We start from the raw sequence: 23,682 nt of genomic DNA on the forward strand, positions 1-23,682 counted from the left end.
AGACATGTTGAAGAAGGAACTTACGGGATGGCTGATGCTTGATGGAGAGCTCTCTCTCTTTGGTTGATATGCCCACTGCTCAAGAATATGACACAATTTGAGAATTCCCACCGAGTTATCATGATGCATTGATGCTACTATGGTTCTTGTTCATTCTGCAGGCAAATAATGCTGATTCACCGTCTCAAAATACGTCCTTATATAAACCTGCTCATTGTTTATTTATTTCCATTCTTCATCCCAATTGATAGTCCATGATAGTCAAACAGTAAATCAATTGAAATAGAAATAGCTTTCTAGTGATGAAGAGAAGAAATTAAAGAAAAAATATGAATGACAATACGGGTTAGTTTTCCCTACCCTTTGTTTGTATTTCTTGTAGTATAAGATTTGAAGTGTATCATCATAAATCAAACACCCTTATTATTCTGAAGAGAAAGAATATCTGTACAACGACAATAACGGTGACCCCATGGTACCATGAGAGAAGATTACAATAATAGTGAGATGGGAACAGTGAAATTAGATTACAGAGAAACAAAGCATGTACAAACAGGCTCCAAAATCATATTCATAAACATACACCTGCTTTACCAAAACACAGTAAGTTGACATGGTAAACGTTGCTCAAACATTATAATTTTATCATACAAAAGATAATCAACATAGAGAGGGGAAGGGAAACAAAAAGGAGGCAATGGCTCAAGAATTTATACGGTTGAAATACGAAGATTGCTTTGCTTTGATGAACTTACTTATGCTTGCATAATCACTCTTCCATCTTCCATGTATACTGCACCATCGGTATACTCAAGTTCTTCCAAACGATGGATCACTCACAATGCTGTGACTTCTCCATATATATTCAAAAGATTCTGAGCCGCTTTTACCAACCCCATCTAATCAGATCATACCAAGAGCTTTGATTCAGAACAAAAACTCGAACTATCGAGGAATAAGTAACTGTTTGATCATTTATATAATCCGTTATGTAGATACATCCAATTGAAGGAATATCGAGGATCACATATAATACACACCACTCTGAAAACTTAAACTGCAACTGTACGGACCAGATGAAGACTACGGATTCATTGTCCCTCAAAGAATTATGACAGTAGACCACTAGTTACTTAAAAGTAAAAGAAATATGCTGTTTAATCTATACAGTGCTTAGTGGTGTGTTCATAGGTAAGGCAATAATGCTATTTCAACCATTCCCATGCCAGCAGTTGTTACTGTTACAAGGCTTGTCTTACTATATGTTTTTCTTTCTTGTGCATTTTAACATGTTGTACACTTATGCAAAACTTGCATCAGTAAATATTGATACACACTCTACCTTGTGTCTACTATTACTCACCTGATCACTTTCATCCAAAAAAGTCGTAAGCTCATCCAGAAGCAGAACTTTACATGCTTCAGCTAAAGCACCAGCAATGGCAACCCTTTTCTTTTGACCACCTCTAAGTGCTTGAACTGGCCTCGGGAAGAAATTAAAGATGATAAACCTTGAGTAAGCATACAATATTTAACATACTTCATTATTATCCAAAAGCTGTTGAATACAAAATCTTACCTGTAGGTATTCAGACATGCCAACAGCATCCAAAGCTTTTGACACCCTGGATCTAACTTCAGAGTTAGTTAAGTTTAATCTCCCAAGGCCAAATGCAACATCTGCTTCAACTGTAGGTATCACAACCTGCTTTGTAAGAGATGCCTCTGGTGTTTGTAAACTCAGGTTAGTCCTTTTAGAAATCCACTACTAGTATAAAAGATTGTTCATATTAGTATTGTTGCTCAGCAAAATCATTAAGACACAATTTTTTGTCCAATATATTGACATGTCTGAAAAGCCAAAAGGGGTCATTAAACAAAATGCAGTCATTGAGATAGCACATACACATTATAAAGGCTGCAGCATAGAAGCATAACTCCAAGGAAAAGGTAGTAGCAGCTAATAAGATGACATACCTATTAAAAGTTATTTCTTCTAAAACGGGAAAATGACCCAGGACATACCCATTGGCATGTATACAACAGAGCACAAGCAGCAGCACTGGAAGTAATAGTGCTGAAGCTGGTGCTGATGGCAGCAAAGAAAATCAATGCAGGCCCGAGAATGGCTCCTTTAGGGATGAGGGGAAAAAGGAGGAAAAAAAGGTCATAATTCTTGTAAAAACAGCAGAAGGCTTTCAAACCAATCATATCTTGTCGTATTATGTACAAGAAACCAAATCAGAAACTGTCCTTAAAGTTGGCAGAGTACATTGTGGGTCACTGCAACAATGAGAGAGGAAAAAGAAAATATAAAGCTAACATGAAGAAGAAACAAGTAATATACCATTTCAAAAACTAAATCTATCACCATGTTCTAAAAATTCTTTTATAGACGTAAATAAACTTTAAGAAAGGCACTCTAGGGTATCCACAATTTTCTTCCTCAATTCTCAACTTCTACTTTTATATAGGCATTCAACACCTTTAAGGTACATGTCAGATCCACAAAAATTTAGAATTTGGAAGGGGGTGGGGGATGATCATTCATCATTTCTTAAGCTTTGGTTTTCTGCAAAAGAACTGTAATAGATGGTGCAGAGGTGCCATGTTTTCAAGGTTACTTGATTCCCTTATCCTACGCCTAGGATAAGAGAACATAGGCACCTTCAACTGGCAAAATAACTAGTTCATGCTCTTCCTATGTGGCTTGGAAATATTAAAACCAACTGGCAATGAAGAAGGCATTAGCATTAGAACTACACAGAAATTCAGTTCAACTACAAGACTACGAGATATGACCAGACCAGAGCGCTGAAGTGGAAAAGAAGGTTGACTATGTAGACCACAGGAAATATCAGAGAAGAAACTTTTTTAAAAAGAAATCCATGACCAATTGAAGCTATGAATGTAATAAATCAGACAATAGTCAGTGCAAAAACTTCAGGAAGGCAGTCCTCTTGAACAAATAGCTTCTGTAAGAACAGAAGAAACAATAAAAATATATCTTCCTAGTCCTTCGATTTTAATTGCATACCCAGCAATACTTAAGCAGAAAATTTTGCACAGAAAAGATAAAGTAATTGGTGGCCGCTTTTTCCTGCATATAAGGAAGTCTCAAAACGGAAATAAATACCATTAATTGCTCATCCATGGATCTAATTGATAGATAGATGAGAACCTTGTGAAGAAAAAAGACGCTGGAAGAAGAATGAGAGAAGCCAGAGCATTTGAGTAGACGACAAGGACAAACTGGCTCATTCCTTTGGACATGGCAGCTTTGCTGAGGATGAGAGAAATGATGGTGAAGAAGGAATAAGGGGAAGAGGGGTTGGGGAGGTCTGCAAAAAAGTAAAGGGGCTAGTGATAAGGGAAAGGATTGGAGAGGGATAAAAAATGACATTTCCATTAAGTTTTAGTGGTCACTCTTTTATTACTTTTTAATATCATATTTATAATTTTTATAGGACCGTGTTGTTAATATTTCTTGGGATCTGCCTCAACTTCTTGGAGAAAAAGAAAACTATATTAAAACGATCCCAACCAATAATTTCCCATTTCCATCTTTGGGTAAAGGTGTAAACAAGAATTTCGCAAGGCGTAAACAAGAACCTCGCATTGCTCTTGCTTTTCCTTTCTTTCCTGGGGGAAACATAGGACAAATGGATGTACACAGAAGGAATTAAATTCCTTTTGACTCTTAATCCTTTTTTCAACGTATGTATAAATTGCTTTAACTTTTAAACTTCAACCTTTAATTGATACAAAAACAAAAACAAATTATTATAGTTTTTAAAATTAATATATTATTTGATATAATAGATTATAGTTTGATATAATTTATTTATTTAAGTTAATAATTGTTAACCTTTAAAATTATTTCTTCAAAAAAAACCTTTAAAATTAACTTACATATAAATATAATTTATTTAATTTATATTATTATATCATATTTAATTAATTTTAGACTTAAGAATGTAAAAAGTCCTCAATTTAAAAAAAAACCAATTAAACTCCTATAATTTGATTCTTGAACTTTTAAAATGTATCAAAAAGGCCCTCAAACTTTTTCAAAAAAGGCAATTAAGCTCCGGCATTTTTTTTTTGTTTTTACTCTCAATTGGGTACTTGAATCGTCAAAATGCATTAAAAAACCCATTTGACCGTTAATTTTAACAAGTTAACTTTTTTAAATATAATTAAAATTTAATTATAAAACTGGAAAAAAAAAGTGTAATGTAACACCCCAAACCCGGCCTAGAAGTTTGAGTCGAGTTTGGACGTGTGGAAACCTGATTTCTTTTCGAAATTTTAACTTTGGAAACCTGAAATTCATTTTAGTCGACTTAGGTGGTTTGTAGTTTCGTGTTAGAAATTGACAGAAACCGACGAGATTATCAAAAGAAAAGCAAGGCAAGTCCAAAAACAAATTACAACATAAAAGATCAAATCATAGTTATATCAATGCAAAACAATCCAAGCTCCCTTATGCCGTCTGGTCCTAAGTCAGATGTCCACATGAACAGATTCAGGTAAGACAAAGGATAAGCTACCAAGCATCACGTATAACCAAACTCAGCTACAAAAAAACAGATTTTATTATATAAATCAAAGTAACGCATGAAACTTAATAACAATTTTATAACCAATACAAAATAGATCTAAAGTATCATGAAAATTTTCACAACGACAGTACAACAAAATCGAACAAAATAGAATGAAGCAGAACATAACAAATCAAACAGAGCAGAACATAGCAAAGCAGAGGATATGTTATGCAGATGTTGTATTTTCAAACAGATCAGAATGCAGATTTATCAGAAACTATCTTACCTAAACTCCACTACACACAAAAATAGAGTTCCCCTAGAACTCGTCTAGCTAAATCACACCAATAGAAAACTGTGGATAGTGCCACTAAAATTTTACAAATAAAACTGTCAGATCGATTACATATGGTCAAGCCACTATAGTACAGCCAAGCTGCCAGAACAGAATTATGGATAAACCACCAGATAATGCAGATCTTTAAACTACCAGAAACTTCCTCCTTTCATGTCTACCCAAGTCTCATGCAATGTGTCATGGCATGCATATGCAAAATCATAGTAGTGAGCATGTAAGTTATGCTATCTTTCATCAACAGAATCAGTAAACACGGGAGTCCATGTTTTGTAAAACAGACTTATCAAACCTTAACAGATCATATCAGATTTGCCATGAAATCACATTCACGGTTGCAAATCAGAATCAGTAACAATCAGTCTAACATTTATAGATATTGTATATTCCTAATCAACAAAGTAACATAAAGGGTTATAAATCAGAATCAGTAACAATCAATCTAACATAATCAAATGTCACATATTCTTTATCAACAGAGTAACCCAGAGGCGTACCAACAAACTTAATTGAATACAGATCGTATCTGGATAATTCACACACATCAAATAATAGCACATTACGTTCTAACAGATCCTACTCACTTAGGTTCAAACATAGCGGACATACGTACAAATCACAAGTTGTTCATCATCAGATCATCAGATATCAAGTTATATAGCCTAATTCAGATCATGCGGACCCTACAATAGGCCTGCGTTTGTTTCTAACGACGCTTGTGGCCAGGGGAAAATTTTCAAATATTGCCTCACACACTAGTGCGGTTTCACAAAGCCTAAAGAATTGGCCCATGTGTTTCCACACTGTTTGGCACACGCCCGTGTGTCCCACACGGCCTGATCCACACCCGTGTCACTTGCTCGTGTGATCCTAATTCGCAAACAGTAAGTTACACAGCTTAGACACACGTACATGTCACCGACCCATATGAACCTTGCACAATTCATAACCACACACAGTCTAGACACACGCTCGTGTGCCTCTAATTTTTGTGAACAGTAAGTTACATGATCGCGTAGCGTCAACAGTCCTATTTTCTGACGACTAAAATTCGAAGAAGTGGTTTTCGATACCCACCTGTTATAGATTCGATGTAGAAGCAACAAAGATGAGTTCTCGTCCCGGCAACTGAATTGAACCATGCAAGAGAAGTTAGACCTTGTGTAGAATCAATTCAAGTAACTAGCAAAAAGAAAGATAACAAAACAAAGAAAAATAAAAAAACAGAGGAGAAATGACAGAAAAGAAATGGAAAAATGAATGTGGAATCACAGGAGGTTTTTGGGAAGTTTAATTAACCAACAAAACTAAATATCATACAATGAAACTAAAAAATAAAAACATTCCTTATTCCTTTCACCAAGATTTGAACACAAGACCAAAGATTATACAAAAGCTTGACTATTGAACCAGTAGGTTCATTCTTAATATCAATTGACTGAATTTAACTTATAAACCAAACGTTCAAAGGTAAGGGTTTAAACAAAATAACAAAAATTTTAGAGACAAGATTCGAACCCAAAACTTCACACACATACTCAAAATACTTGACCATTGAACCAAATCAATTTACTTGTCAAAAATTTCCAAATCTAAACTCATAATCGAGGGACAACTACCCTTGGTTTCAAAACTCAATTTCTTCTAACCCAATTTTTAGGATGTTACATGTAAACTACCTAGTCACTTTTGTTTACATCAGGTTATATTTTAGTCACTTATGTATAAAATATCATGTTTTAGTCACTTACGGTATCGCGTTGTAACATTTTAGTCACTGAGCCATTAATTGTCGTTAACGATGTAATGGTAAGAAAATACGACAAGTTAAATCATTATTTCAAACGAAAATTCTATGTTAAATTATATAATTAATCCCTATAATTTATATATTTAGCGTAGGTTTGTTTTTTTAATGTGCTCTAAATTACATTATATATAAAAATAACATAATATAAAGTATTATAAACTTAAAAATGGGCTGAGTCGGGCTTGGGCCTTGGATGTTCAAGAACGAGCCCAATTCATATTTTAAAAAGGCTTATTTTTTTGCTCAAACCCATTTTTCGAGCTTGATATTTTTGCCCAAACCCTCTCAAATTTCAGGTGGGCCTTTGGTCCTAGACGAATAGTCCAACCCATGAACAAGTCTAAATACAATTACTAGATTAGACCAACAAATAAAACATGTACCACATTAGAAAAAGTGTCAAACTCGGAAATATATTAAGCATAAAAAAAATACTCACTTAACAACGATATTTCAAAAGAATTAATATTATAATGAATATGAATTTAACAAAAAATTTTAACGTATTAAAAATTCACATCAATATTTTAATCATAACAAATATTTAATGATATTATAAAAAATAACTCCTTACATGCATACATCATAAAACATATTTTTATTTACTTTCTAAACAATTATTGGTTACATATAAAAATGTTACTTTCTAAACATGATATTTCTAATTTTTTAATTAATATTTTTAAGATGCTAAGCATAAAAAATTCTAAATCAAAATTTGTTAATGTAATTTTATTTAATTTGATTTATACTTTACAACTGTTTTCTCAAATATATATGGAGCGTTTCTTACATAAATAAAATTATTAAATTATTTTTAAAATATGTTTTTTTAAACTTGTAATAAAAAGTTTAGAGCTTGAAATAAAAATTTTAGATTATTACATCTATTTTCTTTAAATTAAGAGTTATTTTTTAACTTAATGAATTATTTATTATTTTATTATTTTCTACATGTACTTATTTTATTGGGTTATTTAAGTAATAAATTACATCTTATTAAAATATTCTACGTATGAAATTCCACATCATCCCGTTAATTTTTTAATGATATGTAAGTATATACAAAGAATAGTCAACAAAAACAAATGAATGAATACACTGAGAAATAGATCAGTATTATTTTCATAACTTTATTTAGTACATCAAGAGTTTTTATATAATGTGCATGAGTAACTGCTGCTAACAACTTATATGAACAGATCACTAACTGTATAACAACCTACACATAACAGTTTAACAGATTCTTCATTATACTCTAACATTCATCCATCTTCTCGACAGGTAAGATTTGAAGAAGACTACAAAACCGAGTAAAGGCCACCGCTGACAGAGGCTTTGTGAGGATGTTAGCGACTCGCCAACAACTACAGAACCATCAGCTATTTTCTCGCGAACAAAAAATAAGTCAAGCTCAACATGTTTGAATTTAGAATGTAAGACAGGATTAGCAGCGACTGCCACAGCATTGGAATTGTCACACCAAATAGTAGAAGTATCAACGGAGCCAAAATGCAATTCTTTCAATAAATAAACTAACCAAGTAACATCACTAGTTGCTGCAGCCAGACTCTTGTACTCAGCTTCTGCAGTAGAGCGAGAAACAACTTATTGTTTTTTAGAGCACCAAGAGATAGGTGTATTTCCAAAATATACACAATAGCCTGTTGTTGACTGGCGATCATCAAAATCTAATCCCCAGTTAGCATCAGCATAGCCAATCAAAAGCAATAGGTCAGAAGAGTGAAAAACTAACCCATAATCAATAGTGCCACGTAAGTATTGTAATATTCATTTTAAGGCCACCAAACAAACACTAGTAGGCGCATGCATGAATTGACAGATTCAATTCACCGCATAAGCAATGTCAGGCCAAGTAAGGACCTCATGTTGTAATGCGCTGGTAAGACTTCTATACTTAATAGAATCGCTAAGGCGAACTCCCTCATCTTTAGACAAAACAGAAAAACTGACCATCAATGTGTGAACACCTTTAACATTAGCTAACAAGCTTCTGTCAAGCAAATCCAAGATGTACTTACGTTGGCAAAGATGAAGAACTCTAGTGGATGATTAAGTCACCTCAATACCTAAGAAATAATGAAGATCTCTCATGTCTTTAAGAGAGAACTCATTATGCAATTGTTGAACAAAAGCATCAATATCGTAGAGTGCACTTCTAGATTTGATAATATCATCCACATAAACCAGCACATACATACTAGAGTCAGCCGTAACTCGAACAAACAGAGAAGCATCAGATTTTGACAAAAGAAAACCAACAGAGATGAAACTGCTTCAAGTTATTAAACCATACTCGTGGAACTTGGCGTAGACCATATAAGGCCTTTGTCAGATGACACACCAAAGGTTCTCCACCTAGACCATATTGAACATACCTGGAAGGTTGTTGCATATACACTTCGTCAGTAAGGCCACCATTCAGAAAGGCATTATTCACATCAACCTGTCGGATCGGTCAACCTTTAGAGACAACAATAGACAACATAGTTCGAATAGTGGCAGGTTTAACCACTGGATTGAATGTTTCTTTAAAATCACACCCTGACACTTGAGAACAACCTTTTGCCACTGACCGAGCCTTACAATAAGCTATAGTTTAATCAGGATTCTTCTTTACTTTGAAAAGCCATTTACACCCAATCACCTTCCAACCACGTAGTAAGGGAACAAGTTCTTAGGTAGAATTATTTATTAAAGCATTATACCTAGCTTGTACTGCTACTTGCCACTCATTACTGGCAAAGGCCTCATCAAACGTGCATGGCTCAACAACTTCAACCAATAAAACCTCAGGTTTAAAAATTCTTACTTTAGATCGAGTAACCATGTGATGAGTACCACCCATACTTAGAGGAATAAATGGAACAGTCAGAGTGACTGTGGTCGGAATGAGATGACTTATCTTTGCAAAAGAGGTAGACAAACGGTTCTGCTCACGACCAAGACCCAATTCAGCCTAAGAATCCACTGGTTCTGATGTCGTGGCACGAGGGTTAGGAAAAGTAGGAGACAAAGGCTCAGTAGGCGAATACTAGTAGGTCTAGCAGACAGGGGCCAAATAATAGGAACATACGTGGAAACACATCGACTAGTCTAGGAAAGAATCATAGTATTCTTAGGGAACAAAAATCGACGTTTGTCAAACACAACGTGGAGAAAAAAACAACCTTACCATCTGATGTAAGATAGTGATAACCTTTATACTGAGAATTATACCCTAAAAACGTGCACGGTTGATAACGAAATTCCAATTTATGAGTACTAAATGGATGTAGATATGGAAAACAACAACACCCAAGCACTCGCAAATGATCATACGTAGGTTCCTGTCTATGAAGAACTGGGGTAGGTAGGCGATTAATGAGATGACAAACACAACAAAACGCATAACCCTAGAAATCCATAGGCAAATTCGATTGGGCCAAAAGAGTAAGACACATTTTAAAAATGTGTCTGTGTTTTTGTTCAGTTACACTATTCTAATCGGACGTATGTGGGCATGATAGTCTATGAACGATCCCATATTTTACCAGAACTGTCGTGAATACACAAAACTCACCACCCCAATCACTTTGAAATTTTTTAATATTTTTCCCAAACTGAGTTTTGACCAATTTTTGAAACTGAACAAAACAATCAACAGCCTGAGACTTACGTCGAATAAGAAAGATCCAAGTAAAACGACTACACATGTCGACAAACGAAACATAATACCAATTATTTCTACAGGCAACAGACGCAGGTCCCCATAAGTCAGAGACAACCAAAGTAAAAATATCAGTATATTCAGTAATAGAGTTTGAAAAGGGCAATTTGTAGGGCTTCCCCTTTTGACATGCAATGCAAATATTATCAAGACACTTTTTATTAGAAACAACTTGACATTTATCTAGAACTATTTTAACAACAGGGGTAGAAGGATGACCAAGTTTGCGGTGCCATAATGCAAAAACATCACCACTGTCATTGTGAGTCTAAAACCTAGTGTTGTGAACAGAATGAACCGCATTAGTTAGAACAAGAGCAAGTGGCAAAAAATGATAGAGCCCATTACGAGTGTAACCCTGCAGTAAAATTTCCTGAGTCTGGATGTCCTTAATAACATAATAAGATGGGTGAAATTCAAAGAATAAGTTATTTTCATAAGCAAACTAAGAAATAGACAGCAAATTCTCCTATATTTTGGCACGCAGAAAACATTAGACAGACGAAGTAGCTTATTCTTTATAAGCAAAATAGAATTCCCAACACAGAGATTTTTGTAGGAGTCTCATTACCCATTAAGAAAGGATATATACCTAAGTATAACGTAAACTCGTTCAAAACAGAGGCCTCCCTACAGACATTGTGCGTAACCCCCAAATCAGAATACCAAGACGAAGTCCCTACAAGCATAGAAATGTAAGAATTATCATTATTAAAATTGGACCCATATTGAGTCGTGTTGACATTGGATCTAAAAGTGTTCGAGAAACAGAAGCATGGAAATTAAGAATGTGGGGCAACCCAACACATGATGAAGAATCAAAATCAACAATACACACCATTGGTTTTGTTAACCATAGAACATATGACTCATTATTCGGCCCGAAAATATTACCATTTATGGGCCTAAGCCCTTTTCCACAACCAAGTGGACCTTCAAAACCAACACAGTTAGCATTCAGCCTAAGTAGGGAAGAACCATTTTCAAAATTACCATTTCCAAAATTATGGCCTGCACTATTCGGCCTAGCAAGGCCGTACAGCCCAAATTGATGGCCTGATATAATTCGTCTAGTGACGCCAGTAGCTGGTCCGAATTGCTGGCTTAATCCAAGTGGCCTAGTAAGGACATTAACTTGCCCAAAATGCTAGCCTGATCTAACATAGGGCCCAAATGTCGGGCCTATCCCATCACTCAAAACAGCAGCAAAAAGGTTAGTAAAAATCCTAGCATTCATCATTTGTGGGATAGCATTTGGTAGTTGTGGGAACTCTCCCGACCAACAACCAGGAGTGAAAACCGGCGCCCCCGGCAACGAAGAACAGTTAAACTATCCAGGCACACCAAAACCATCATAGCTCAAACCTTGGTTAGCACGAGTAGTTGAAGCCCAAGCAGGCAGAGCTCACTCCTTCGTCGAAACAGAGAAACCGCTGTAGTGCCCATATCAGCCACAGATCTGGCACTGGATTCTAGAACGAAAGCCCCTCCCACGGCCACCAATGGGAGGATGATCACCATGCATGGGTTCAACCACCATTGTCGACGAAGCGGCCTCTACCAGATGGGCATAAAACGACACCTCCTGCACCGCATAAGTTTGGCAATTTTCGTACTCCAAGAGCACATCAACAAGCTTTTGCATTGGTAGAATTTCTGATAAGAAGGACGCGAGAGTGAGAACGACATCATAGTCTAACGATAAGCCCGCAAGAATGGTTTCCACTTTTTCAGCCTCTGAAATTTGAGATCTAGATGCTTCGATCAACTCATGTGTATTCTGGATCTTAGTAACATATTCATTTATCATCATCGTGCCTTTCTTAATGGAGTGCAAGTCATGTTTGATATGAGACAATTTGGCTCTAGTGACGGCAGCGATCAGACGATTTGCAGTGTTCCAAACGTCGCACGCTATCTTGGTAGCAGTAAAACAAGACAAAAGAGGACTACTAATCGTAGATAGCAACCAAAAGGCAAGTAACTTATCTTGTTGTATGAACAATGAGGCTTCTGGATTCAGAACCAGAGACCCCTCCGAAGATGACACAAACCGCGATGAAACAGGTATCGTCCTTTCTAAAAATCCTGTCAACTCATATCCTTCAATAATCAAATAGATATGCTGCTGCCATGGAGCAAAATTACCTTTATCCAAATTTATAGTGTCATGTCGAGGAAATGACTGAACTAGCCGAGCGCCTGTAAACGAGGGACAACTATGATCAGCAGAAATAGAATCAGTAGAGTTACCCATGGATGCACAGCAAGAGCAATTCTCTAGGACTTAGGCGACTGATACCATATAAGTATATACAAAGAATGATTAACAGAAACAAATGAATGAATACACTGAGAAATAGACCAATATTATTTTCTTAACTTTATTCAGTACATCAAGAGTGTTTATATAATGTGCATGAGTAACTACTGCTAACAACTTATATGAACAGCTCACTAACTGTATAATAACCTACACATAACAATCTAACAGATTCTTCACTATACTCTAACACGGTATTTTCATCAAATCTGTTTAAAAAAATAATTTGAAAAAAAAAAAAGAAGGTTGATGGTCAAAAAAAAAAGTTCAAAAATACAATTAAAACTATTTTAACAAAACATATGAATATTAATGACTAAACTTATAATTAAGCTTTTTTATTTTTAGCCGGGCGGGGGATTAAAAGAATAAAACTAGATTAAACAACTCATGTTGCTGCCAAAAAGTTGCTTGCATTTGAATGTCCCACATACGTAATATTTGTCTTCTGCAAATGCTCATACTGAGCTTCTCCAGATAGCTTCTCCCGATAATCATGGTGAGCTTCTCCGAATAATCATAGTGAGCTTCTAAGAATACATTTTTTGTGGGGTCCACAGACTTTGACTATTTATTTCAACAAAAGACAAAGGAATTGCAGAGATAATGCTGCAATAAATTGATCCAAGTTAGAAATCAAACATTTCCACCAAATATTTTGTATGCTGTAAAATATCTGTAACAAGTAAAAATGAGATTAAGAAGTTACCCTTGCCCTATATATCAACTGCTTTTACTTTTAAATTTTAACCTTTAATTCTTACAAAATCGAAAACTTGGAAAATATGGAGGACAAGATAAAAGAAGAAAATACTGAAATAGTTTACGTGTCAAAGCTGTCGCACAACCCTCAAATACTGAAATAGTTCGTTTATGTATGCATTATAGGGCGAAATTAGAAAAAAAAGTTTTAGGAATAAAAATAAATTTTTAATTAATAAATTTAATTTAAATATCATATAAAATATTTAAGTTGGTATTTACTATCACTGTTAAGGAGATAATAAAATTTATAATAATATAATAATATAAATTACTAAAACATAAATAATTAAATGCAGTTAACGTTTTACACTACTTTTCTTTTCTTTTCTTTTGAGGGTGGGACTACGACAGCGGAATTACTGGGGTCCGCACTGATTTCGACAAAGACTTCCACATTCCACAAGTTGTATAAATAAGACCACCTTCTTACTTTACTAGCATCAAAGCCTTCGTTGCTTAGGTAAAACAAGGACTTCTTATTATTCCCTGAGATTCACGTATTTCTTTCTTAACCTAATAAGCTCTGAAAAGCAATGGAATTTTCTAAGAATTCTTCATCATCAAGATTTTCGTTGGGTTTTTCTGGGGATATGAACATGGAAGGTGACACCAAAATCATGGCATTGATCCAGCTTGCCGGCATCTCCGTTCTTTTTCTGTTCAAGCTCGTGTTTGATTGCATCAAACGACGAAACCGTCCCACTGTCACTTCAAATCCTCTTGCTACTATTCGATATGTATGATGTTAAAAACGTTCATTTCTCTTCTCTTTCTAGCATTTTTATAAAGCATATAATGTTAAGGAATTTTTATTTCTATCTTTTCGTTTTTTTACTTTGACGACAGCCTGATTGTTTATAAAAAAAGTTAAATAAAAGAATTTTTAATTTAAGGAACCGGGAGTGGTCCCCTTAGCTCCGCCAGAGGAGACAATATTTAATCATGAGTTTTCCATAAAGAAAACAATATTAGTTCATTGGAAATCTTATTTTCACTTATTCCTTAAGTTATTGTATGGATGACTAGAGTTACTCAAGACTCATTCATTCAAAATTCATGGGCTCTCAATAAAAATTTTAACGAATAGTTACTGTTTAATAAAATGAAATTTAAAATGGCTAAATCATAGCCATAGGCTATATATTTATTATAATTTAATAAATTAAAATTTATTTTATTATAGAAAAATAAGTTTTTTAAGTAATGTATTTATCTGCAGATCATTCCCCATGGGGCAGTTGGTACGGTAGCTGTGATCGAAGGAGTTGGTGTTAAATGATAGAATAATGTTGGGTCCTTTTGCTGCTGGGATTGTCTTTTTTCTTCTTTTTGCTTTAGGTGTTAGATGATAGAATAAAGAATGCAATTGGTTAGATTCATTCAGCACGCCACGTGTATGACTCTAATATTTTTTAATCTATTTGGAGCTTCTTTTTTCCTTTGAAATTTGCGTACTTTTGCAAAAGCAATGAAAAAGCAAAAACTAGCTTATATTCCAGCTCGATAAAAGATTATATTAATTTATTTATAAAATTAATTTATCACGTGAATGGCTTAGCCATTCCTACCTTATTCAACACAATAAAACCACTCAAACTAGCTTTTAAACATATTCCAGTAATGTACAAAATTATTATTCTTCCTTTTCTACCATCTCACATCCTCTTCAGCTTCCCATCGGAGATCTTTTCAACAAATCTCAAAGATAATTGGGTGAGTATGAAATTTCTCTATTTTATTTAAACTTTCTCTTCTTAACCATTCTCGTTAAGTTAAATCCTATAACAATATACCTGTGTAGAATTTCGAGTGAGCAAGAAGAAGAGGGGTTTGAAAGAACAACAGCAGCAGCCATGGCGAAGAAGATCAGCGTAACAAAGAAAGCCTTGATACCAGGTTCAATCAAACCCTCAAGAATGTCCAAGGGTACCTCTTTCTAATCGTTCCAATTTCCCATTACTTTTCTTCCTCTATTTTCTTTCTGGTTTCTCAATGTTTGAATCTGGATTGTTCTTTTTTCATTGGATTTAGAGAAATACCTTTTGATCTTTCGAATTTCAGTTTTGATTCTGAATTCACGCGGAAGATTTTTTCCTCTTCAGGGGGAAATTTTGAATTCGCAAAAATTTTCAATTAGGTTTATTGGGTTTAATTTGTTGCGGTTTGCACTTAAAAACGCCTTTTGGGAATTAAAGCCAGATCTCACAAGTTCTACTTAATGGCATAACCCAGTTTCTCTTCCTTTTGGAAGATGATCCTTTCGTCTTTGTGCTTAGATCATAGTATTTATCTATTTTTCCCTAAAAACGTCTGATATTTTGGTGTATGTTGTAATTTGATCATGGCATTGTTGTTGGGTAATCATAGGCATCACAGGGGTTCAAAAAGGGTTACCCCTTGTCTTTTAGCTTGGTTTTCCTGATAATGAAAAGGACAGTTACTAAACGTGGGGAGTTCATAAAGGTTATGGAACAAAAATGTTACAACTTGTTTGCCCATGCTTATGAATGGTAATATTGCTGAGCTTGGATTTCTTAACGTAAATTAGTTGAAATGCTAACATGGGTTGCGGTACGTAAATTGGCTGAAGATCAATGCTAACATGGGTTGCAATGTTGTTTTTCTTTATGCAAATCTCTCTTTCGCTGTTAAGAAGTCAAATTGAAAAAATTTCCTCTGCAGTAAAGTTCCCTTGTCGTGTTATATAGCCTTTATTACCTTGCCTATGTGGATTTCGAAATTTATGGTGGTTTTTATTATCTTAAGTGTAAGAGCAAATGCTACGACTACATGTTAATAAAATCTTTGCTTCATGCACTTGCTTACTCCATATTTATTGCTTCATCAACAAATAATAATTTTCTTCTGTGCATCTTTTAATGTTGCTTAAGGGTCGCTGTATTCCTGGTAAAATATTATTGACCAGAAGGTCAGATATTCTTGATGATTCAGGTTCACAAGAATGATCTCCTAGTTGTCAAAGAAGGTTCTCACAGAACGATGCTGGTACAAGTGATGACATGGACACATCCATGGAGGTCAGGTTTAGAGTGACTGTAGTATCTTTCATGTATTCTATTACGACAATACGGGAAGATGATTTAGTCTTGTACTAGTGTGGCTTTAGACTTCTTTAAAGGTTCGTGATTTTAGTAACTGAAAAGCATTCCTTTCTTTTAGGGAGGGGTCAGAAATACAAATAATTGTGATGGTAATACAACTGTTAATAAGTTAACATCTTCATCCTCGAAGAATGAGGATGCTGCCCATGAAGTCCAGAACTCTGCAATGGGCACAAGAACTACAGATTCTGCCAGGGTTACGAAGTTCACTAAAGAGCTCTCAGGACAAATGGTCATATTAGGTACCATATATACTTTATTGCTTCCAGAATGATTTCACAACCTTTATATGTATATATGATCGTACTTTTGATTTGATTATCATGGAAATACTTTATTGTTATACGTAGTTTTGCCAATTTTGACAATTGAAATCTGTTTAATCCTTTGAAAAATAAATAGATATATAAATTCTGTTTAAAACCATAGAAAAATTCTTCTTCCCATAAGCTTTGATGCCCTGCTGGTTCTTAATGAGCTTAGCAAAGTTCAGCTCAGATCATGTTATTGCTATTGATAGTCACAAGTAACAAAACTTGGCAATTTGCTGAACATTTTTGTTTTAATTAGAAGCATTTATAGCAACCATGGTTGCGTTCCTGTTATTGTTTTCTGTCAGAGAAGCTCAACTATGAGAGATTGTGAACCTGTTCTCAAAGGTGGTATCCCACCCATTAAAATGATCTCAATATACCATTCATTTTTCATTTCCATGGTATCATATGGTTCTGACTAACCTGTCCTTGACCGGCTCACCCGGCCCAATTCGAAGGTCCACTTGAAAAATGGAAAGATTTGAATAAAAATATAAAACCGAAAAATAAGTTTGGTTAAAAATTAAAACCCGTTTAAAAAATAGGCCACGCATTGAGTAAGCCATTTTAGCATAAACTTGGCCTGGCTTAGCCTAAATTTACATAATTAAAAAAAAATCTGGTGTTTTTTTATCTTTTATTTTTACTATTTTAAAGATATTTGCTTGTTAAATTGTACATATCTTAATTTTATTTAAGTATACATATTTTTTTTAAAATAATATAAAAAATTAATACAAGTGAGTTGGACTCAAATTTTAACATTTTTAACTGAATCGAGTTTTAACAAAATTTTAAGTTTATTTTTTAAATCAGGCCTAACAAATAGGCTGAAATTTTAATTGGGCCAAACCTAAGAACAAGTTTAGTTTTGACTCACCATGAGTTACAAATACTGTATTAGCCAAGCAGATTTTGTCACTGGATGACTGGTCATGATACCGCTGCTGTTGACACCAACTGAAGCATTGGCAAATCATAAACTTCTCACCTTCAGCAAGCTCTGCACCAATTTGGACATATTAGTACTAACCACAATGCTAAGCTTACATGTTTCAAATATATATTTTAACAAGGGAGACAAGTTGAAAAAGGAACTTACGAGATGGCTGATGCTTGATGGAGAGCTCTCTCTTTCGTTGATAGTGCCCAATGCCAAAGAACATGACAAAATTCGAGAATTCTTACCGAGTTATCATGATGCATTCATACTACTATGGTTCTTGTTCATTCCGCACGGAAATAATGCTGATTCACCATCTCAAAATACGTCCCGATAAAAACCAGCTCATTGTTTATTTATTTCCATTCTTCATCCCAATTGATAGTCCATGATAGTCAAATAGTAAATCAATTGATATAGAAATAGCTTTCTTGTGATTAAGAGATGAAATTAAAGAAAAAATTAATGGTTTCACCTACCCCTTGTTTGTATTTCTTGTAGTATAAGATTTAAGTGTAGAATCACAAATAATACACCCTTATTATTCTGAAGAGAAAGAATATCTGTACAACAACAATAATGGTGACCCCATGGTACCTTGCCCGGATTCATCTAAAACACAGTTGGCTCCAACCTGCGATGCACGAATAACTGGTATGTTACTTTGGGCAGTGATGGTTCCCGGCATCATTCTGCAAGTAACATATATTTTCACCAGGCAAGCATTAACTTTGGTCTGAAAGCCAGTAGAGTTGTGTCTTTCATGGGACATAACATAACAAATTAAATTCTCTTGGACCGTTTGATGGCATTCCTTAGCTCCACTAAAGAGGGAAGAGGCTTAGGCACAGGCGCATTCATTGACCGGTACAACTTTCGGAAGTTTTCACTGTAGCCCTTTGGATATCCGATAGAGTAAGAACACTTGTTAATTTCCTTCCTTGTCAGATTCTCACATTGCATTGTAGTCTCATCAGCCTGTTTGCTTTCATATCTGTACTGATGGTAAGTATCCCATCTCATCTCCTCACTTTGCATAACAGTTTGAACTGCATCTAACTTGTTCTCTAATCTTTCCTCGAAAGTTTCCGTAGTCACCAACTTCTTACATTGCAGTGCAGAGCCTTCTGCCATCAGTTCATTTTGCAATCTATTCTCAGAATCTTCATTGGTGTTTTGGATTATGACTACTTGCTTCATTTCATTGACAACATAAAGAGGGTTGTCTCTTGTAGATATGCATTTTTCCTCAGGTGGAAAATTAGGATCATGGAGGCTAAGCCTTGCCCGACCAAAAAGTGTTACAGGTGGCCTTTTGCTTGGAGGATCCATAATCAAGAGCCTTTTCTTGCAAGATGATACATTAATAGGCTGCAGTTCAGATTCTACACAAGTTAGGGTGGATACTTCAACCATGGGAGAACAAGCTACAGTTTTGATAGGTGAATTTACTTGTGGACATGGTTCCATGTCAATGTCCAGAAGCTTCCAAAGAGAATCATCAGAATTTATGTAGGAATCAAAACAGTGCCTCCTAACATAATCCAACTCCATTGCTCGACAGCTGGGGGTTGTAGATACAACTCTTTTAGGAGCAAGAAGTTTCAAAGCCCACTCTAGTTCTTCCCTTGATGAGTGCATAGAATAACAGACATGCCAAATACCAAACTGATCCTTTATTGCTTCATTAAATCTTATCTTCCTTCGACTAACTGTTTCTAAACGCTCTTCCTCACATACATACCACATTGCTGAAGGTCGTATAATGAGGGGCTCATGTTGAAAATTAGCTTGGGCCTCTGCCAACATTATTGTTGCTCGTTCAGAGAGTTTAGGGAAACCATCAAACACCCGGAAACGAGAAGTTGGATCTTCCGAAACGACTTCAGGAGCTATGATACTCAGTGATTGAAAATAATCAGGATCGTTTGCCTTATCAACATAAATCTTGGACCCAAAGGTTTTGGACACACTAGTCAGAATCTCTTCCTGACCCAGAAGGTCACATGTTAGATACACCACGGGTGCATTTGGATGCTTCCATATACAATTGATAACCTAATTCAAGGGTACAAAATGTTGTATCAACCAAAGTGTTAGTCAGTCCTCAAAGGTCAGTCAAAACAAAGATAAGAGAAAATATCAACAACTGAATAGACCCTCATGAAACTATGACACACTAAGACTAATAAAAATAATGACAAAAGAACAATTAAAATTGATATTTTAATCATATTTTTAGGAATTGCTAGTGAATGCCAATCCATTTCTTATAAACATTGTCGCCGTCTTTATGATATTATGATTGTTAAGGAATAATGTCAAATGGTGTTATTTTTTCGTTAGTCCTACAATCAAAATACAATGCGGCTGCTTGCATGTGTTCACTTCTGCCAGCTTCAGTGCATTATTAACAAAAGCAATATCTGAAATCTAATGTAAAATATTTCCTTATTTTAAGTTATAAAACATCACAATTAACAAGAAAAAAATGCAGAGGAATTCCCCCCACCGCCTTCCCCATTTGAAATGTTAGACTAAAGAAAATAGTGTCCACTTACGGTAGACAAATCCCAGTGGTTCTCTTAAGTAGGAGTGAGTATTCGATCGAGTCGAGTCGAATTGAGTCAAAAATTTTTGAGCTAGTCGAGTTGACAAATCTTATTTTAGCAACCGAACTCAGTTTGAAATTTTTTCGAATTGAATCGAATCAAGTCAAAAAATTTCGAGTCAAATCGAGTCGAGTTAACGAATCCTATTATTTATACTTAATGTGGCGTTTAGATGGACTGATTATTTAACTAGTAAACGAAGTACAAGATTATTTAACTACATGAACAATATAATGATTTAGTCTTTTAACTTAATGAGCAAATATTTATCAAAACGACGTAGTTTTACCTTTTTAACTTAATTATTTTGAATTTTAACTTTTAATAAAGTAAACATTTATCAAAACTACCTAGTTTTGTCTTTTTTTATTCGGATTTTCGGATAACTCGAATTGTGTAATTCATATTCGAGTTAAACCGAAAAACTTAATTTTTTATTTGAGTTGATCCGAATAACTTGATTAACTCAAATAACTCAAACTATTTAATTCAAAATTTAAATTTTTTATCGAGTTTTTTGAACCGAATCGGATTTTGCTCACCCCTACTCTTAAGTTGGTACGGCATTCATGAGAAATGAACAATAAAAACATTCTAAATTCCAATTAGGCCTACAATGACAAGACAATTAAAACGAAAACCACTAAGAAAACAAGGACTACCTGACGGATTGCTGAATGCTTGCTGGGTAGATTTTGAGAGAATCTACCAAAAGTGCAGTCTAGAAAAACATAATCAAAACAACATTGTGGCTCTTTTCCTTTCCTGCCAGTATACTTCTCAGGTAAATTTTGGAGGCACTCTGGGGTGAGTCTACAGTCTCCGGTATGCAAGATGTTACCAAAACTGCCTTCAAACAAGAACATAACTGCTCCTGAAATTCATACTATATGTCAATACAAATTTTTCTCAAATCACAATAGGTTATTCATATAGAGATAATTACCAAACCATCCCCAAACCACACACCACTTCATAAAAGCAGAAAGCATCATCTTCAAAATTTTAAATTTCTAAAATTCAAAGACAACCAAAGCAAGTGTCATGTTTTCAACGATGTTACCTGACTCTCCACTTTCCCTCAAGTACCTATGTCTGACACATAATTTGGAAACCGATATAGGTATGATCCTCTAAATATATGCAAAAACTTATAAAAAACTGAGAATACCTATGTTGAACATATATCAGCATCCAACACTCACCCATGAGTCCAGGTAACATAAAATCTATCAAGTCAGAAGCTCAGATGCTTGAATCCATTCTTATATAGAAATTTATCAGTAAATTGTGAAGAGATTCTTCTTCTAATTCAATGAGAATTGTCTGCTATACTAGAAATCCAATACTCTTTATCACAAAAGACCAACTAGAGTACATCATGACAAGTAGTGATCTCTAGATATTATCCAGATCGGTACTACATGGGAACAATAACGGAACTAATGCAAACATCAAGATCCTCTTCAAAAGCATACATTAATTTAGGATGCAAACCATTACAAATTTCCTTTTATTATTATTTTTGTTACTTGCCTTTTGTTATTAGCTTTTAACTTGCAAAATAATTTGTTATAAGACAAAAGCAACAGGATAATTGATTTAAAAGGAAAATGGCCCCAAGATAAAACTGATTGCAACATCTTTTCTTTTTTTTCAAATAAATGTCAAGACAACTAAAATTTTAATTCTCAAAACTATAGAATTCACTCTAGCATCCAAACACACTTGTTGCCTTGTTGCTTTTGAAAATTAAGATAAATAAATAACAATCAGACAGAGTCCTTTAGTATTTTGTTTGCATAAGCAAGGACAAAATCCTATAATTGTTGCCATACATGAACCCTACAAAAGAAAATTCTTAACTTAAAGCCATATCACAACAATCAAATTTCAAACAACCCAATGCTGACAGGTAATCAACAAAGAATTCCCAAATAATAAATCTATAAAAAAACAAAATAGACCAAGAAATCAATCAAATGAATAAATTACCAGGACAATGATTAGAATCAAAAGCTGTAACCTGAAATTCCCCATTCGGGTCGTTGATAACAATGGATTCCCCTACTTCAATTCCCACGAACAAAGAATCATCAAGCTGCCAAACCACGAAAAAAAAAGAAAGAAAAGGATCAGATAACAGAAAAAAAATATTCTCCAAATTCCAAAACCATGATAAAGAAAAAGGCAAAACCTGAGGATAGTGTAGAAGAACAAGGGATTTGGTGAGATGAGTTGAATAAATTGGATAGGAAAAGTGAGAGGAAATGCCAGAAGTATGATCTTTATGAGCATGGGTCAAGAAATGGTGCCTTTTTCTCTTCGAAGATGGACTGAACGTGTCCACTGAGAAAGGCAGCCCTTTGGGCATTTCGATTGGCATCTCTGCTTGATGATTATTTGATTATGACTGGGAAAATTCATGTGAATTTGGGGCTCTTTATATTTGGATTTTCTTCCCTCAAAGCTTCCACAGGAAGGAAGATAAAAGAGGGGAAAATGAAGTATTTTATTACGGAATTGAGTGGGAAACTGGAATTTGAGACTCGAAGAAGAGTAGTGATCAGCTGCATCTGGCTTTTATTATACTTACTTAAAACCGACTCTCTCTTACAGGTCAATAGACCTGTCAATGGGTTGTGCTTATTTCGGGCTGGCCTGGCCCAAATTTATAGTATATTCTTTTGAAAATATTTTTATTTAAATTTAATTATTAAAATATAAAATAATATATTTTTATTATATTTAGTGGATCGAGTTCGAGCCTATTGTAAAATCGAGCCTTGATTTCATCTAATCCAATTTATGAACATTAACCTAAAGTTCAAAACTCATAATTCTCATACTAATTACGTCTAGAATCATAATTAAGCTCCTGAAATCGAAATAAAGTACTTCAAAATATGTTGCAAAGCTAAGAGATAGTTTTTCGATATGTACAAAGACATCTAAACTAAAAAATATTTGTATCTCATCCAAAAATACATTACAAATTGGCTTATCTTCCAAACTTGAAAATTTATCGATTTTGGCAAATTTAACTAAATATGTTTCATCTCATCTGTGCATGCATCAAATTTGTATAGGCTAAGATTAGTTGATACGATAGAATTCAAGTCAAATTCTATTAGGCCCTTATATTAGTAGGGAAATTCATT

At 34.6% G+C, this 23,682-nt stretch overlaps 2 protein-coding genes and 1 long non-coding RNA gene across 25 annotated transcripts in view; 1 reads left to right on the forward strand and 2 right to left on the reverse strand.

Moving 5' to 3' along the window:
- Positions 1–3,420, reverse strand: part of LOC107960918 (ABC transporter I family member 10) — a 54,568-nt gene extending 51,148 nt beyond the window's left edge. For 2 of the 19 annotated variants that reach the window (XR_005927546.1, XR_005927537.1), the window contains exons 1-5: positions 1,580–3,418; positions 1,364–1,479; positions 756–899; positions 361–445; positions 25–207 (exon numbers count right to left, since the gene is read on the reverse strand). Coding sequence is in view for 1 of the 19 variants with exons in the window: in XM_041114411.1 (XP_040970345.1) it covers positions 1,364–1,487; positions 1,581–1,725; positions 3,182–3,230 (318 nt within the window). In the remaining 18 variants the exon portion in view is untranslated. Of the gene's footprint in view, positions 1–24; positions 446–547; positions 900–1,363; positions 1,488–1,579 lie in introns of those variants that run through there. The other 17 variants (XR_005927538.1, XR_005927551.1, XR_005927547.1 and 14 more) reach the window with 17 other exon arrangements.
- Positions 3,421–15,007: 11,587 nt separating this feature from the next.
- LOC107959608 (uncharacterized) lies at positions 15,008–16,997 on the forward strand. 4 transcript variants are annotated; one of them, XR_001700845.2, is made up of 4 exons: positions 15,083–15,243; positions 15,332–15,456; positions 16,483–16,568; positions 16,711–16,997. It is a non-coding gene; the product is annotated as an uncharacterized lncRNA (long non-coding RNA). The 4 variants fall into 4 exon arrangements; XR_005927556.1 differs by having other exon boundaries at positions 15,332–16,568; XR_001700844.2 differs by having other exon boundaries at positions 16,483–16,997.
- A 1,362-nt stretch (positions 16,998–18,359) lies between these two features.
- Positions 18,360–23,079, reverse strand: LOC107959606 (uncharacterized). 2 transcript variants are annotated; one of them, XM_016895693.2, is made up of 4 exons: positions 22,719–23,079; positions 22,517–22,622; positions 21,184–21,395; positions 18,360–19,967 (listed from the first exon to the last, which is right to left on the reverse strand). In XM_016895693.2, exons 1-4 carry the CDS (start codon positions 22,905–22,907, stop codon positions 18,693–18,695), a joined length of 1,782 nt encoding a protein of 593 aa, XP_016751182.2. In that variant the 5' UTR covers positions 22,908–23,079; the 3' UTR covers positions 18,360–18,692. The 2 variants fall into 2 exon arrangements, with proteins under 2 accessions (XP_016751182.2, XP_016751183.2); XM_016895694.2 differs by having other exon boundaries at positions 22,548–22,622; positions 22,719–22,782.
- Positions 23,080–23,682: the final 603 nt, after the last annotated feature.

The sequence above is a fragment of the Gossypium hirsutum genome, chromosome A05 (assembly GCF_007990345.1).
Source record: "Gossypium hirsutum isolate 1008001.06 chromosome A05, Gossypium_hirsutum_v2.1, whole genome shotgun sequence".
NCBI lineage: Eukaryota > Viridiplantae > Streptophyta > Magnoliopsida > Malvales > Malvaceae > Gossypium > Gossypium hirsutum.